The sequence below is a fragment of the Camelus bactrianus genome, chromosome 28 (assembly GCF_048773025.1).
Source record: "Camelus bactrianus isolate YW-2024 breed Bactrian camel chromosome 28, ASM4877302v1, whole genome shotgun sequence".
NCBI classification, from domain to species: domain Eukaryota; kingdom Metazoa; phylum Chordata; class Mammalia; order Artiodactyla; family Camelidae; genus Camelus; species Camelus bactrianus.
The window spans coordinates 15,327,923-15,345,026 of NC_133566.1; the positions used below are offsets into that span (position 1 = coordinate 15,327,923).

General features: G+C 39.7%; 1 protein-coding gene across 1 annotated transcript in view; it reads left to right on the top strand.

The window, feature by feature from the left end:
• TMEM131 (transmembrane protein 131) overlaps positions 1-17,104 on the top strand; it is a 138,472-nt gene that overhangs the window by 52,309 nt on the left and 69,059 nt on the right. The window contains exons 4-5 of the mRNA XM_074354677.1: positions 1,684-1,752; positions 14,360-14,483. Coding sequence (XP_074210778.1) covers positions 1,684-1,752; positions 14,360-14,483 — 193 coding nt within the window. The remainder of the gene's footprint in view (positions 1-1,683; positions 1,753-14,359; positions 14,484-17,104) is intronic.

A 17,104-nucleotide genomic window follows, 5' to 3' on the forward strand; every position in this document is an offset into this window, starting at 1 on the left:
AGCCTCCTGTCCCTCAGCATGCCAGGTACATCCCTACTTTTCTTCCTCCAGATCTCTACCGTTCAGGTCTCGGCTCCAGTGTCCCTCCTCAGAGAGACCTCCTGTGCCCCTGCTGTGTTTGATGCATCATCACGTGACATGTTCTACTTTTGTGTCCCTGCTGGGATGTCAGTGCCATGAGAACAGGCTCTTTGCTTTGTTCCCACAGCCCCAGCCTCGACAGCCCCGGACGTGCAGTGTGTTTGCGTTGAGTGGATGGGGTGTGTGCATTTTTCCTTGCCTGGCCACTTTAGACATTTCCACTTGCAACTTGGGGATTAGACTTTCAGTTCTGTGAGAGAGAAAAATTTTATCTTAATCTCCCTTGTATCTCTAGCATCTGACACAGTCTCTTTTTATATACATACATATATATGGATTAATGACTTTATGCATAATACTTTTTTTCTTGATTGGATGGAGACCTCATGTAAGTTTGAGTTGCACACCGTTGAAATTGATGAACTGATCAGTATCTATTGTTTTAAAGGAGCCAGAGAGTATCCTTATGACAGTATGTCCAAGAAGGGCAGAAATCGGGAGGCAGTAGACTGTACGTCTTCTCTGTGTGGCAGCTGGCTTGTGAGGAATTGTGCTTTCTCTGTTTCGGTGTCTTTAGTTTTGTGCATTAGTGAATTATAATCTTACATTTGGTCTTTTCCTCCTTGTGTTTGTCATCTTTTCAGTTCAGCGTAGGTGGAAGGATTATCAAGCAGCTCAGGGTGATCCTCTGAAATTGGTAGGGCTGGAAACAGCTGCAGACTGTTAATTTAAGCTCAGCTATTCCACCACTCAGACTAGTCTATTGAAGTGAGTTAAAGCTAGATTTTCTGCGTATTCTGTATGTCCTTGTCTATTTCTAATTTATTTCCTAAATGAAATTACTGTATCATCTGAAGCTTGTGCTCTTGTGAATTATGGTGGTGATGGAAATAAAGCAGTCTCATCAAGTGGGCTTTTCTCTTACATCATTCTAGCTTATTACATATCATCATATCTTACGTCAAAATAATACCATTTTATTATTATTAAAATACAACAGGAAGATAAACTCTACTATTTAGAAACTTTAGTAGCTGACTGACTTTCTCACTTTCTCAGTATATAAATTATCATTTATAGTTTGCATCAATCTTAGGTCGTGGTGATGTCTAGGAGGTTCGCTACTCAGAAATCTGTTTTAGTGAGAAGTTCTGGTATCAAGTGGAATAGTTAGAAACGGTACTCAAATATTTAGGCCAAGACATCATAAATCAGCAAGTTCCAAACTCTCAGATTAAAAAGATATATCAGTTCCTACAAATTTCTATCCCCAAGTTAATTTTCGTTTAGTTCTTTGCCACTCTAGTTACATGGGGATCATGGGTTTTTTTGGGGTTTTTTTGGTTTTTTTGTCTCTATATATTGCCTTCCAAGTATGGGTGGTTGTATTAACTATTTATTGTTCATTGTACATGTGTCTAAAAATCCAAATAACATATTAAGGTATTCTGTTACCAACTGTATCATCCTGTTACCCCGGCTCTAGGTTCCACGTTTCTTAGAGGTAATTTATCATGACAAGGCTCAAGTATATGACTTCAGTTTGGGGAAATACATATTTTGAAGGATTGCTTCTTACTGCTGTTTTCTTTTTACGCACAGTATATCTCTGTACCGGGGTAATTGCAGACCTATACGATTTGAGCCACCAATGCTGGATTTCCATGAACAGTAAGTGTAAAATTTTCAGACCATAGTTTTCCATTAAACTATTGTATGTATCTTATGCTTGCATTTGTCTTGCCTTTTGCTTGTGTTATCTTGTATGGGAAAGTTACATGTTTAAGTCATCAGGAAAGTAAATGATACTGAGTGCAGTTTGAAAATACGAAGTACGTATCTATTACGAGTCTAACATCTAGTATTAACTTTTGAAGTGTGAAAGATACCCAATACTGGAGTCTCTCGTTCAGAGGACTTCTCTTGAGAAGCAGCGTTAAACTTACGGGTCACCTTTCTGATTAGCACTTCATTTCCATTTGTATTAACATTTTTCCTTGTGGATATAGAATAATACATTATTTAATGCATATGCTTTTAAAGTACAAACTTTTATACATCACCAAATAAATAACATTATCACCAACCCAGAAGGGCAAACAAGCAAATCTTACAGAAAGACATGTTTCAGCCACAGCAAAACATCCTCAAACCACAGTTCTGGCTCATCTTCCACATCTGGGTCTCAGATTTTGCTCATCTCAGATACACTAAGAAGAAGACAGGTCTTCACTCGTATTTGGTTCTAACCCAGTTTATCAGGAGAGCATCTTAAGATTATTAAGAGAGCATCTTCAATGATACAACTGCTAGAGCAACGCCACTCTGGTAGGTTAGCAGAAGAAAGGAATTTGGAAAGGACATTGGGGATGAGCTGTGTGTAGACCTATTCTGGTTCAATAAATGAAAATTAAAAAATTTTTTAATGTTGTCAAGATTGTAGTTAACCATTTTTTTTTGCTAGTAAAGACATTAAATATAAATATTTACAATCTCAAGCCTAGAATAATCAAATACATCATTTATGCTTGTACAAAACCACAGAAGAGAAGTTAGCATGAGAGGAGATGCCTGAGAGCAGCTCCATTGTTTCAAGTGTTTATATTCTCACAGGGATCATGGGTTTTGGGGGTGGGCATGCAGAGAATTTTGTGTGCTGCTTTCTGTACCTATAGATGGAATCAGTATTTGGGAGTAGTCATTATATAAATAGTAAAATTGACTTGTGGTTGTTAGGTTTAAAGACTATAATGTTCTGATAGAAATACACCTCTATTATTTCTGTCCAATTAAAGGTTTAGGTACAGTGTTGAAACTGCAAAAACGTAGAGTTCTTAATCCAATTATAATAATATATCATCCGTAGTCTCCTTCTATCAAATGGAAGATTTTTAATGAAACATGGCATACATTGTGATCTTAGCAGAAGAGTTGGGTTTTTTGTTTGTTTTTTTTTTATTGTTGTTGTTGTTTTGTTTTTGTTTTTGTTTTTAATTATGAGTTTTATCTCTCCGGTAAAATTCTTGGATGGGTTGTCTCATTGTTGAGTGAATCAGAATAGGGCTGATGAACTCCAGTGGTCACGGGCTGAGGCTGGATGGGCTTGCACAGCTGGAACTTCTCACTTCTCTTCTCCAAGAGAGTGTGCAGGGTTTCCTGTGGGCTTGCCCAGATGTGGGACTTAAGGTGAAGGGACGTTGTGGGGCTTGAAAATTGTCTTAATCAGGCATCAGAACTGAAGTTGGATTCTTCATCACACATAATGTCTTCTCCTAACTTCTGTCCGTGCGCTGGTTATTGCTCTAGTTGTTTGGATGTCTGCACCCCTACTAGACCAGGCTGTGAGGATAGATACACACTATCTTTGTGTGTCTGGCACGTATATCATACTTAACATTTGCCACACATTATCTTTGAGTCCAACAAGACTGCCTGCTGATTTCTTCTGCTACAATTAAATTAGTTTTACATTTTCAGGTGTTTTTGCTGGACTTCATTAAACTTCTCTTACACCTTTTCTTCTTGATCCAGCAATGTACCAATTTAATTAATGCCCATGCTGTAACTGTTTCATTAGCTTCATATGTTTAGCAGTAATTTTAGGACTTGAGAATTATCCTTAACAGAACACTCGCACCGCCCTCGTGGTCACTACTGCCCTCCAACTTCTTTGACAGGAAATTGATCAAATTAACTTTCTGAAAAAAAGTAGGTTTTGTTTTCATCCATTTTGTTTAAATTTATTGTTTAACTCTACCTTTTTTCCCCTACCTTCCTCTCCCTTCCCTTCCCCTCTCTTTCCTCTTCCCTGCTCCCCTCTCCCCCAGCTCCATAACAATTGTTGCCTGGGTCAGGAGCATGACTCAGACAGCCCCCCACCCCCGCCCCCCAGCGCTCACTCCAGTGCTGTTAAATATTTTTCTGTTTTCATAACAACTCATTTTTTTAAACATTTATTGCAGACTGTAAAAGATGCTTTGGGTGGGAACTGGTTTTATCAAGTTCTTTGATTTATATAATTATTAAGGACAGAAAACATTGATTTCAAATCTAAAGTTTGAAATGGAGACTTAAAGCCTTTTTTAAAAAAATGGAAATAGAATAGACTTGCTGAAAATGGAGGTCTTTGTTGTCAAGTTAAATTCAATTCATAAGAAGCGTTTCTCCCTAATTACTTTCTGGTACTCCAAGAAACTCAGGTAGGCCCTGTTTTCTAAAGGGATGTTTGGCGCTTTTTAGCTTTTCAATTTCTAACTGTTCAACTATCACCCCAGCTCAGCCCTCAATCTCAAATGTGTTTGAGGAGATGGTCAGATTTTGTGGTAATTGAGTGCTGCAAAGCACTGCCTATTGATTTGGCCCCACTTCCTGGCAAAAGTTGTGTTTGATTGGGCGCTATGTCACCGTCATTCATAAAGCTTGTCTGAGGGCCGCTGCTCAGCCATTTCCGCAGCCGTTTCATGGCACTGCATTGTCATCCTTCTGTGGCTAGAAAAATTGCCATTGACCGCAGAACTGCAGCTGACTTGCCAAGCTAGTCTCTAAGTCATGAGTGCTTCCTCATTTTCTTTTGAGCCTCAGACTCTGTAACACATGGACAGCTTGTTGGTAACTCTGCTCTAACAGCTCAGAGAACAGCTGTATAGTTCAGCTTGGTTTATCTATAAATAATTTACACTCACCCCCTTGGCCCTCCTTCTGTCTTTGGGGCAGCTGGTCATGGAAACAAACAGGATCAACACTAGTAGGCATTTGAAAATCTTTATTTTTAAATCTTACCTGTTTAGCCAGGCAGTCACACGTGGTGCTTGTGACAGTCAGAATTGTAAGATGGCCCCCAAATTCCTGGCCTCTAAGGCACACATACACCTTCCCCCCGGTAGAGTCACTCACACTCTAATCTAGATGTTGGCTGTAAAGAATTTTGAAAATGTAATTAAAGTCCCAAACCAGCTGACCTTTAAGATAGGGAGATAACCTGACCTACTCTCATGAGCCCTCTAAATCTGGCCGTAGCAGTCAGAGACAGAAACGTCAGAGGTTTGAAGCATGAGAGGTGTTTGACGCAAGGGTTTATTTGTGCTGGTTTTGGAAGTGGAGGGGGCAATATGACAAGAGACTGAGAGCAGCCTAAATTTTGCCAACAACCTGCATGAGCTCAGAAGAGGACTTCGAGCTTTGACGGGTGAGACCCTTGGCAGGTACACCACTTATCCTGTGCCTCGACTTCTGCCTTACATAACTTAAGAAAATAAATTGTTGCCGGAGAATAAATTTGTCTCATGTAGGAAAGAATTCAAGAGGAGTGAGGCATAGTAAAGTAAAAGTAGATTTACTCAGGGAGATACACACTCCTAGACAGGGTGCGGGCAGGAGCGGCAGCCCCAGAGCATGGGGTCCTCCAAGAGAGTGAGCGCGGCCTCGGAGGCGCACGTTCCATAGGCCCAGCGTGGGCCAGCTCAGAAGGCGAGCGCCTCGGGGTGGCTGGTTTTTAATGGACTCAGTAATTTCATATGCCAGCAAGTGGGAGGATTATTCCAGCTATTATGAGGAAGGGATGGAGGTGTCCAGGAAGTGAGCCCCTGCCCACTTTGGGGCCTTTTCTGGCCAGCCTCGGCCCTGTCTTGGAGCCTGCGGGAGTGCCATTTAGTAGCTGCTGTGGTGCCATGAGCACCTGAGGCTCAGGGTCTACTGGGAGTCAAGTCTTCCGCCATCTTGGGCTTAGCTGGTTCTGACCAGGTTCTGCCCTGTCCTCAATTGGTGTGTCATGCTTTTAATAGTTGTGCCCTGCTCCCTTCCCCCCTGTCTCAAAATGGGCATCACTTTAACCCTCTAGGTTTGTGGTGCTGTGTTATGCAGCATAGAAGACTGATGCACTAGTCATTTATTTACAGGAAAACTTGTATTTCTACTTGACCGTAGTTTTCCATGGTTTAGTTGTGTCTTCTCTCTTTAGTCTCCCACTTTATCGAGGGAGAGGCAGGAGAGCTGTTTATCTGAGGTCTGGAAGCAGGCCCGTCCAAGGAGTGCTCCCTCCACTTCCTGTGGTGTGGACGCCCCAGAACTGCAGGGAGCAGCTCTGGGTGAGCACGCATGTCCAGAATAGCCTGCTGACGTCCTTTCGGATGCCTTCCCCCTGTGCTTGCTACTCCAGACTGCTTTGAACTGCGTGAGTGGGTGACGCTTCTCTGAGCAAGGGTTCATTTCTGGAGGGTGTGGCTCAGGGCCTTTCCTCTCTGATCCCTAGAAGAAAGGGCAAGGCCAGCCCTCAGCAACAGGGCTGCAAACCCATTCAGACCCAGCCCTGCCTCCAGGCTCCTAGACCCTCCAGGCTTGTTTCTTCATGGAGTCCTGTAGCAGGCCATCTTCAGACCCATCTTCTTCAAGGTCCCCCACATTTTCCATCTTATGCTCAGTCTTCTTTATCCTGAGATTGATTGCACTGAGGTCACAGGAGGAAAAACAGTAAGAACAAATTCATGGGGAGGAGAAAGACTGGTTGCCTGGTAGCCTACAGGACATTTGAATTGTGAAAAAAAGCACATAATCAGTGAACTTGGAGGATGTAAGGAGGACATTTTTATTTCTGCGTATTGTTGTTCTACTTATACGCGTATATAAAGCTTAAGAAGAGTTTTGTCTTCCTTATTGTCTTTGTAAAGCTTCTCCCTGTAGCATCATGGCCGTAGTTTGAAGTCCCAGCTGGATCTGTACCTACTTCCCTAATGATTTCGTGGTCCTGTGATCCCACCTGGGGTTGATGAGCCATTGTTAAGAGGTCTACCCTGAGAAAGTCTCTACGTGAGGCAAGAGGAATTCCTTGCATTGGGGGTTCCTGGGTTGAGAAACTTCTGAGGGCACTCAGCTTCCTGCTTCCTAACCCTGGGTGCTTCGTTACCGACCTACTCCAAATGCCCCTCGGTCCCTTCCAGGACCCACGCCTTCGTTCACCTTTGGGTTTTTCGTCATTGCTGAACTTTAAGCCACAGATCTTGGACCTCGTGATGGCTGGGGTGTAAGCCATGGAACAATTTTGGAACCAGGTTTTTGCTTCCCTGCAAAGCAGGGAGATTCTTCTGTGGGATCCCGCTCTCAAGGGCAGTCAAGGGACACAGCCTCCTACTGCCACTAATGCGGCAGCATCAGCTGCTCTCAGCTGAGCAACTTTACAGGAGTTCGTCTTCCTTGCATCCTTCCCACTTTTGGCAAGAGCTGGTAGCCTCTGCAGTGATGAGCTCTCAGAAGGGGAGTACACCTTGATTTAAGCCTTTGGGGCACCAGAAGGCATTTAACCTCTACAACAGTAAAGCTTCATGTCAGCATTATAAAGAAATTCTCAAATGGTGTGTAAAATAAAAAACAGCACCAACCATTATCAAAACCTTAAAAATGTGTGAAGTGTTTATAAAAGACAATGAAGAGTTCATATTTCTATCATTTGTGGACCTTCTGCATATGAACCTGAGCTTTTTTTTTTTTTTTTGGTAATATGGAAAGAATATATTGTTGTCCCATTCTAGAAAAGACAAAATAACCCAAGACTCCATAAATGAAGCTCCAAAAGAAATGAGTAAAGTAGTGGTGAGTTACATTTTGATGTTGATTTAGATGTTACAGAATTTGAACATCAGGTGAAATCATGTGACTGTGTTAAAATTTAGGTTGAGCACATGTAATTCTGACCAACTTTAGACTTTGAGGGGTTTAGCCCAAAACAGAGAAGTCCTAATAAGGAAGTCAGACAAACCCTTAAGGAAACAGACTAAAACTTCTACTTGGACAATAAAATGAGTTTTGAGTTTATCGGTCTTATTGTTTAATTATAATACTTCCACCCTGAGTTCTCTCATACTCTGTTTAGATAAAATTTGTCAAAATACTTTTCACATTGAATTATTGAGAGATCATATACAATACATGGGGCTTACTAGCTGACTAAACAGGATTCTGCATCGATGGTTATATGAGAATCAACTCTGAAAATAAGGTGGTGTTGTTACAATTCTGGCTCAGACGTAGGTCCTTGATAAATACCTTTTGATTCGTTGACCTCAAGTAAACAACTCACATAGCAAAGCCATCTTGATTTATGTGGTCACTGTAAAGCAAAAGAAAAAATAAAAGACTCTGAATGCTTTATTCTACTTTTATATGATGGTGCTTAACAATTGCAGAGTAGTATTACTCTCCAGAGTATTTTCATTGCTTTACCACAACATTATTTTTACCTTTTTTCTTTTTTAATGAAATATAATACACATACAAAATGAATAGGACATGTAGTTTTATATCTGCCACCCAGTTAGAAACGATTCTTGTGTATCTTTAATTTATGTAATTATATTTTAATATGTAAATAATATTATGATATAGCTCATTCTGTTTTTTTTCTCAGCTTTGAGATATAATTGACATAACACTGTATAAATTTAAATTATAAAACATGTTGATTTAATACACATATATTGCAGAATGATTACAACCTAGTATTAGCTAACACCTTCATCACCTCATGTAATTATTTCTTTTTTGTGGTGAGAACATTTAAGATCTTAGCAACTTTCAAGTATATAGTACAGTGTTATTAACTGTAATCATTATGTTGTACATTCGATCCCAGGACTTACTCATCTCCTAACTGGAAGTTTGTTCTCTTTGACCAGCAGCTCTCCTTTACCCCCATCCTCCAGACCCTGGTAAACACCATTCTGGTCTCTGTTTCTATGAGTTTGGCTTTTTTAGAGTCCACATGTAAATTATATCATACAGATTTGTCTTCCTCTGTCTCATTTACTTCACTTAGCATAATGCCCTCAAGTCCATCTGTGTTGTCACAGTGACAGAATTTCCTTTTTTCTTGTGGCTGAATAATATTCCATTGTGTATGTGTATGTATGTTTGTGTATACACACATATATATACATACATACACACACATACCACATCTTTATGCACTCATTTGTTGATATATGTCCATATCTTGACCATTGTGAATAATGCTATAAATGTGGGAGTATATGTCTCTCTTTGATAACCTGTTTTCCTTTGGATAAGGGAAAAAGAGAGGTTGCTGGATCATACAGTAGTTCAGTTTTTCATTTTTTGAGGAACGTCCTTACTGTTTTCCATAGTGACTGCATAGTGCATTCTATTTGATTTTTTAAAGGTCCATTTTTGTTAGATGTTCATCTGTCCTCTTATTTCTAACCACCACAGAGTATCCACTATTTTACCCATTAACTCTTCCTTTGGTGGCCACACATACTGCCTCTACTACCTTGCCACCAGACACAGCCCTGTAGTGAAATCCTCTTATGGGGTCACTTAGGGACTGTCATGAGAATTTCTTTGGAATGGAAGTGCAGGAGCAGAATGCTTAGGTCACAGAATGTGACTGTGCCTCACGTGTCTAGGTGCTGCTGATGGCTCCTGTGAATGGCGGGGCCACCCTGTGCTCCTACGGGCAGCACAGGAGCTCTCCTGTATTTCTACATCCTCTGTGTTCCCACTGACAGTTGACATTAGTTACCTTTCTAATTTTGCTAGTTAAATAGGGATAACATGATAGATACCTCGTTAATTTTGCACTTCTCTGATCTTGAGTAAGTTCAAATATCCATCTGCATATGCTTATTGGCTTTTTGAGTTTCCTCTTCTATAAATTGCCTGTTCATATCCTTTGACCTGTTTTCTTTTGGGGTTCTTACTAGTTAGAAATTCCTTTTATAGTCTAGAAATAACCTTAACGTCTAAAAAAGATATTTCAGACAATGCAGATGTCTTTTCCCAGCTTGTCATTTGTCTGTTAACTTTTCCCATCCTATACTTTGTTGAACAGAAAGTCTTAAAATTTTCCCCAACTTTTGAAAAACTTAAAAGTACAGAAATGTTGGAAGAATAATATGGTGAACACCTACGTAAACTTTATCTAGATTCACCAAGAGTTAACCTTTTAACACATTTGCTTTCTCTCTCTCTCTTTCTTCCTACACACGCACACAAGCACCACTTTTTTTTCCCTGAAAGTAAGTGTTTATATCAGTGTATCCCTAAATTCTTCAGTGTGAAGATCCTAAGGGCCTGCTTCTACATAATCACAATTCCATTATCACACCCAAAATCTAGTATTGATACAATAACGTTATCTAATACATAGTTTATATTCAAATTTCCCTAAGACAGTATAGTCTACCATCCCCCACCGAGGATCAAATCAAGGATGACATATTGCATTTGGTTGGTAGGTGTCTTTAATCTAGAACAGTTTCCTGCCTTTTGTTTTTTTAATTCATAAGATTGAAATTTTTGTAATCCAGGTCAGTTGTCTTATACAGTAGCCCACAAACTGGAATTGCCTGATTATATCCTAATGATTGGATTCAGGCTAAACATTTTTGTCAAGAACATTATTTGAATAATGTTGTATATTTCCCATTACATCAGGATGATGTCCATATTTCCAACAATTGTCAGTGCTAAGTTCGAGCATTCATTTGTGTTCTATCTGCCCGATTCTGTAAGTTGAAAAGGTACCTTTTCCTCTTTGTAATTAATAAATAACCTGTAGGGTTGTTATCCTGTTCTCCAACAATCTTTCATCTAATAGTTTATCTACCTACTCAGTACCCATAGACTCTTACCTGAATCAGTTATTACACTGATAGTTGGAAAATGGTGATTCCCTTTCCCCCTCCTTCAAACTCTGTCATTGTTTTGTTTTGTGTTTTTTCATCTAGGAGCCGAGGAAAGAAGTATTCCCCTCTTTTTTCTTTGATCATCACTGTAGACCAAGGATTGGCAAATTGTGGCCCTTGTCACCTATTTTTGTATATAAAGTTTTATTGGAACATAACCATTTACTTTTTGTCTGTGGTTGCTTTTGAACAACAGTGGTAGGCTGGGTAGTTGTGACAGGCATTGCATGACTGCAAAGCCTAAAATACTTACTGTCTGGCTCATTACAGAAAAAGGTGGTTGGTCGCTGCTATAGCCTCGTGGGTTCTCCTTTTTAACCAGTGTGTTATAACCCTTTCACTATTCTGTCTGTCCCAAATTTTACAAATTTTGCCAGTGAGAACCTCTTTAAGCTGATTCCAGTATCCTTTTTTGGTGTGTCTCATTAATCTTTGAGTACCTCTTTGCTTTCTGATAGTGTTTTAGACCTTCTGTTTTCCTTGTCCAAGACCTGGAATTAGCCAAAACTAAAGAAGTCCTGGTTTCTTTAACGGGGAAGGACATTAAGAAACCAAGACCTGGGCACTAAATGTGCCCATTGCCCTGTATGTCTTTGCTTCTAGGCTCACTTGGACAGATCTATGGAGGAATATATACATGTATCATACGTATGTGCATTGTGTATGTATATAGGTATACATGCATAAATCATAGCCCATGCTGGTCATTCCAATTCATATTTTCCCAGTTCAGATCCAGCCTCACAGAGTTCTTTCTCACCTTTTCCCATTTTGTATCAGCATCTCTTTTTCCCTGAAAATGTTTGGTAGAATATTCCCTTTAAATATTTGATAGACTTTGTCAGTAAAGTCCTCCTGGACTAGAGTTTTCTTTGTGGGAAGGTTTTAAATTGTGAATTTAATTTCTTTAGTAGTTATATTTTCTGTAGTGCTTGCTTTTTTTTTTTTTTTTTTTCCTTCAATTTGTCAGTTTTGGTAAGCTATAGCTTTCTAGGAGTTTGGCAATTTGAGGATTTTCAAATTTACTCTCATAAAGTTGTTAATATCATTTTATGATTGTTTTACTGTTTGTAGCATCTCTAGTGATGTGTTCTGTGTCACTGCTGATACTGCTTTTTTGTACCTCCTTTTTTTTTCTTTATTAGTCTTACCAGGTAGTTCCCCCGACCTACTCCCAAACTGGGAGCTTTTGACTTCATAAATCATCTCTATTTCATGTGTTTTTCTTCATTGATTTCCACTCTTCTATTATTTCTTTCCTTGTACTTTCTTATGTTTAATTTGCTGTTCTTTTTCTAATGACATGGAGGCTTAGCTCATTCATTTTCAGTCTTTCTTCTCTTCAAATTTATGAATTTTCCTTTAAGCACAACTTGAACTATATTCCACAAGTTTTTAATGATTTCTTCATTTTCATTCAGAAATGTCAGCCTCTCACAGGTTCAGTCAGCAAACTGGGGACAGCACTGCAGTCTATCACAGCATTGCGTATGTTTTCCACTTTGATTGTACCACTCACCGAGCGTGTTATTTGATGTGTGAACTTCTGAGTTGCTGTCTTGTAATGCATATTGAGGAAGAGCGGAAGTCCAAGCCTTGGTCTCGATCCCTGGGGTAGAGAGGCCCAGTTACACACACACACATCAAAACTACTGATTGTCCTGGGTTCCCACCACACTATCTGACAATACTTAGGCAGAAGCATCTGGAAGAGGTGTCTTTCTAAATTGTGATCTAACAGCCCCAGGACTTTGCAGGACCAGAGAGAGGAGTTAAAGGTGGATGTGCTCGAGGACAGCTGATGAGCAGCTTCCTACCCTAGTGAGCCTTTCTGCTGCTCTGGGCAAGAGGGGCAGGCTGTGATTGTACCCAGGCAAACAGGGAGGACAGTGGAGAAGAAGAGGTTTTTCCTGGCCTCTAGTTGTCAGCTTAGGCTGCTCTCTGTCCCTCACTTTACCCTACCTGCCAGTTCAGGCAGCCTTCTGTTCTCCCAAGGGTGGAATCAGTACCTCCCTCTAAGCTCTAAATTTTTCTAGCATTGTTGTTGTGTACCCGGAGTTTGCAGGGGGGCGGGGGATGTCAGAGAGAACCAGTAACATGGACTAATTCACCATCTTTAAAGGAACCCAAAGCCCCTGATTTGTTTTGTTTTGTTTTTTAACAAATGAAAGTTATCAACTGTTCACTGTTTTACCAATTTTCCCAAGTCATAAGTCAGAGGTATAAAGAGAACTGAGGAAAAGGCAGGAGCAAAACTTGCTGAAGCATGAAAGCATGGGGAACAGTTGAACCACATGTAAAACACACTTCTGGCTCTGCGTCTTCAGCTGCTCAGAATTTGAGGTTTATACAGATGAAATAAAATTTCAGAAAACGTAGGCCAAAATATTTGCAGGGAGAGAGGACCTTGTGAAAGAACTGGTACTTGAATTAGAACATGAAAGTTTGGATTCACATAGAGGCTGGGGAGGAAAACATTGGTAAAGGCCTGGGAGTCATGTGCACAGAACCAGCCTGGCTCAGGTGGAAACACGGAGTCACTTGCGTAGACTAGATGCCACATTAGGGAGGACCTTAAGTAACCACTGCGGTCACAGGTGGGGGCGGGGAGGGGAAGCTCACTCGCACACGCTCTGACCACGTGCCTGGTGCTGTACTGGTTGACAGGAGTACGTGGTGCAGACAGTAACGCAACCTTTGTCCTCAACATGCTGATAATCTTGTTGAGGAAATAAGACAGGTGCCAATTAAATAACTGCAGAGCACTATGAAAAACTGTAATTTATGTGCAGAATTCTCTTAAGCTGTAGGAGTTAAGAAGCCTGGACAAATAAGATGAGCTACAGAGGAACTTAACGGACTGCACACTGAGGAGGTGCACTTTTAAGGCTATAAATTCTAATGTGGATGCCAAGGGGAACATTAAAATGAATCTGTGAATATCAGACCTTGAGCGTGTGCCTTGTATGTTTCCTTTGAGAGGAGTCAGTGTAGTACAGTGGGCGAGAGCAGGGACGAGATCCAGATGGCCTGGATTCAGTTAGGTTCCAAGGATGACTTTAGGCAAGTTAATTAACCTTTCTGCACCTCAGTGTCTTCATCTGTGAAGTGAGGATAATGGCCCCTGATTCATATGGCAGATCTGCTCACATAACTTTGCCACTAAAATTCTCTTCCTGAATTGAAGAGCATGTATCAGTGGAATCTGGGGAGAGGTGGACATGATTCAGAATTAGCAGAGAGGCAGGTGGTGGTTCAAAAAGACGTAGAGTGCTCTGACCATTTTCCCTCCTGCTTCCTCACCAGATTATAAACGTCATCTGGGCGGAGACTTGTCTCCTGACATCCCAGCACCTGGTTCAGTGTGTGACATAAAATTGGCACTCAGTGACTACTTGTTGAATGGCTAAATGCATTTTTATATGTAATTTTAAATATAAACCAACTTGATAAAAAGTGTCATACGTTTGGATATGTATTCGTCTAATAATTTTGGTGTTTAGTTTTTTTAACAACTAGCAATTAACTCAACAACTATAAATTATCTTTGAAGTATTTGTGATAATTTTTTTTTGTTTTTACAGACCAGTTGGAATGCCAAAAATGGAAAAAGTTTACTTACATAATCCTAGTTCTGAAGAAACTATTACTTTAGTATCAATATCTGCTACAACATCACATTTTCATGCATCATTTTTTCAAAATAGGGTAAGTTTCTGTGCTATATTTGATTTCTTTTGAATTGCAGTGTCTAGATTTTTTAATGTATAATTTTATTTTGCCGATATTAAAATCAGGTTTGAATGTTTCATATTCGTCCTGGACTTCAGTTTGCCCCATTTCCTAGAATTATCACCTCTAGTCTTAGACACACATTGGTTTTTTTTCCAACATGAAACAACTTAACAAATCACTTCTGAAACATAAGTCCTCTGAAAAATGTAGCGTTCATATAGTCAGTTGGTTTTCCTTTTCCTCTCTAGTAGTGGGTTACTCCTCAGCACTGCGTTAGTTTTCTGTTGTTGCAGAGTAAATCACCACAAACACAATGGCTTAAAACAACACCCACTTACTAGCACCTGGTTCTGTAAGTACTAAGTCCATCAGGTTCTTTGCTCAGGGTCTCCTAAGGCTGCAATTAAGATGTCAGCTGGGCTGAGTCCTTGACTTAGAGACTCAAAGGAAGTGCACTCCCAGACTCGTTACAGTTGTTGGCAGGATTCAGTTCCTTGTGGTTGTAGAACTGAGGTTCCCGTTTCACGGTTGGCTGTTGGCCAGAGCCTTCTCTCAATTCCTTGAGGCACCAACACTCCTTGTCACCCTCTTCAAGCCCACAATGGTGTGTCATATCCTTCATGCTTCAGAAATCTGTGGCTTCCTCTTCCACCGCCAGTGAAGAAAATTCTGCCTTAATTATGTCATGGGTCAGGCTGATCTGAAAGTCTCCTTTTTGATTAACTCAGGGTCAGCAGACTAATAATCTCAAGCACATCTGCAAAAAAATTATGTAATGTAAATAATCACAGGTGTGATATGTCCTCATACTCACAGTCTCAGAAATTAGGGCAGGAAATTTGGGGGCCTATTTAGGGTTCTGCCTACCACAAGTATCCTCTAAAGTTTTACTTATGATCATTTTGTAGCTAGTGTGCAAACTTGTTATTATAAAAAAATTTTATCTGACCAAAAATTGATCTAAATAAATTTTGAATTTGAGAGAATGCATTAAGCTTTAATATATAGGCTTCCAAAATAATTAGCTGAATAGCAAATATCAGAGGGAAGTAAATTAATGGAACCTAATTTCATCTTTCCAGGATTTTCACTGACCCCTTTGAAGAGATATGACTAAATAATTAAAAAGGAACTTTTTTAAGCATATAAATTAATATCAACTACTTAGATTTTTACATTTCTCCTTTCTAAAATCCTGTTTCATCATATATCTTTAACAACTTCTAGTATTAAAAAAAAGGCATATAATTTTGGCCATTTTAAAATATAGAAGTATTTTTATATACCATTATAAGGAATGGATGAGTCAGTATATTTTGATAATAAAATTTTAATTCCTTTGATGTACTCTTGGAAGACATCCCTTTTCTAAAATATTTCTGAAAACAAGTTTCCCTTGAGTTACTCTTTGTTTTACCTAAAAGATACTTTCACAAATTGTATAAATGTACTGATTGTCTCAAAAAATAGAATCTCAATGCTAGGAGAGACCTGTGTGTATTCATCTAGTCCAGTACCCTCATTATATGAATACAAAGCTGAACCCCAGAGAGATTTGTTCGTGGTCATGCAATTAGTGACAAGAGCCAAGGTGAGGATCTAGGTGTCCTATTGGCTTGGCCAGGGATTTGTATCATATTAAGCTATGGTGTGGGGCATATACATTACAGTCCGTGTACAGAGGCAGACTTCTGTATAAGTGGAATCACCCGGCTTTCAGGTACTGCCAATGTGTAGAAACATATTGGGTTAAAAGGCAAAATAGTGAAGTGAAAATGGAAACAGTTTAAAAGTAGTTCACGACTACACTACAGATTTTATTTTTAACTTGTTAACTTTGCTAATTCAAGCAATGTAGTGTTTCTAAACATCAAGGTTCACCCTTGTTGAAGGGCCAGGGTTTTTACTTTTTTCATGTGCCTATCACAATATAACGTAGACCGAGAATTACAAGTAGATGCTTAAGGGGGCCAGGTAGATGGTGCAAACGAGAGAAGCAAGCCAAGTGGAACGAGGGGTGACCCAGAGCACATGGCCCATCTGAAGGGACCGGTCCCCATTCAGCCCCAGCCAGTGGTGGCCACATGGGAATGTAAGCTCACGCACAGTTCTTTGGATTTTCCAAGAAGAGTCAGAAATGGGAATTTTTATATGATAATCTCCCAATTTTTACAAATTAAAAATGAATTTGTCTTTAGAAAGACAGACAGTGTGGACTAAACAAAACAAGCTGAAGGCCACCAGTTTGACATTTCTGAGTCAGACTCTCCAGGGGACTTATTTCTATACATGAATCTTACGCAAAGAGAGTCGTCTTTATGAAAATTCTTCAGAAGCTAAACTCAGTGTGTATGTAGTCAAAGAACAAGTTAAAAGCCAATCTGTGTTTTCCATTATCAGGAGATAGAATTAAGCGATAGAAATAATCTCTACGTATCAAAATCTACATTTCGATAATCTAGATTGCGCTTTAAAAGGAGATAGCCACAATGTACGCTATCTTCTCTTAGGATTTTGTTCTTCTTCTTGCTTTTCATCTTTATTCTCTACAGTGAGATACTGACTCCAGAAGCTCAAGAAGTGGAGAGGAGAGA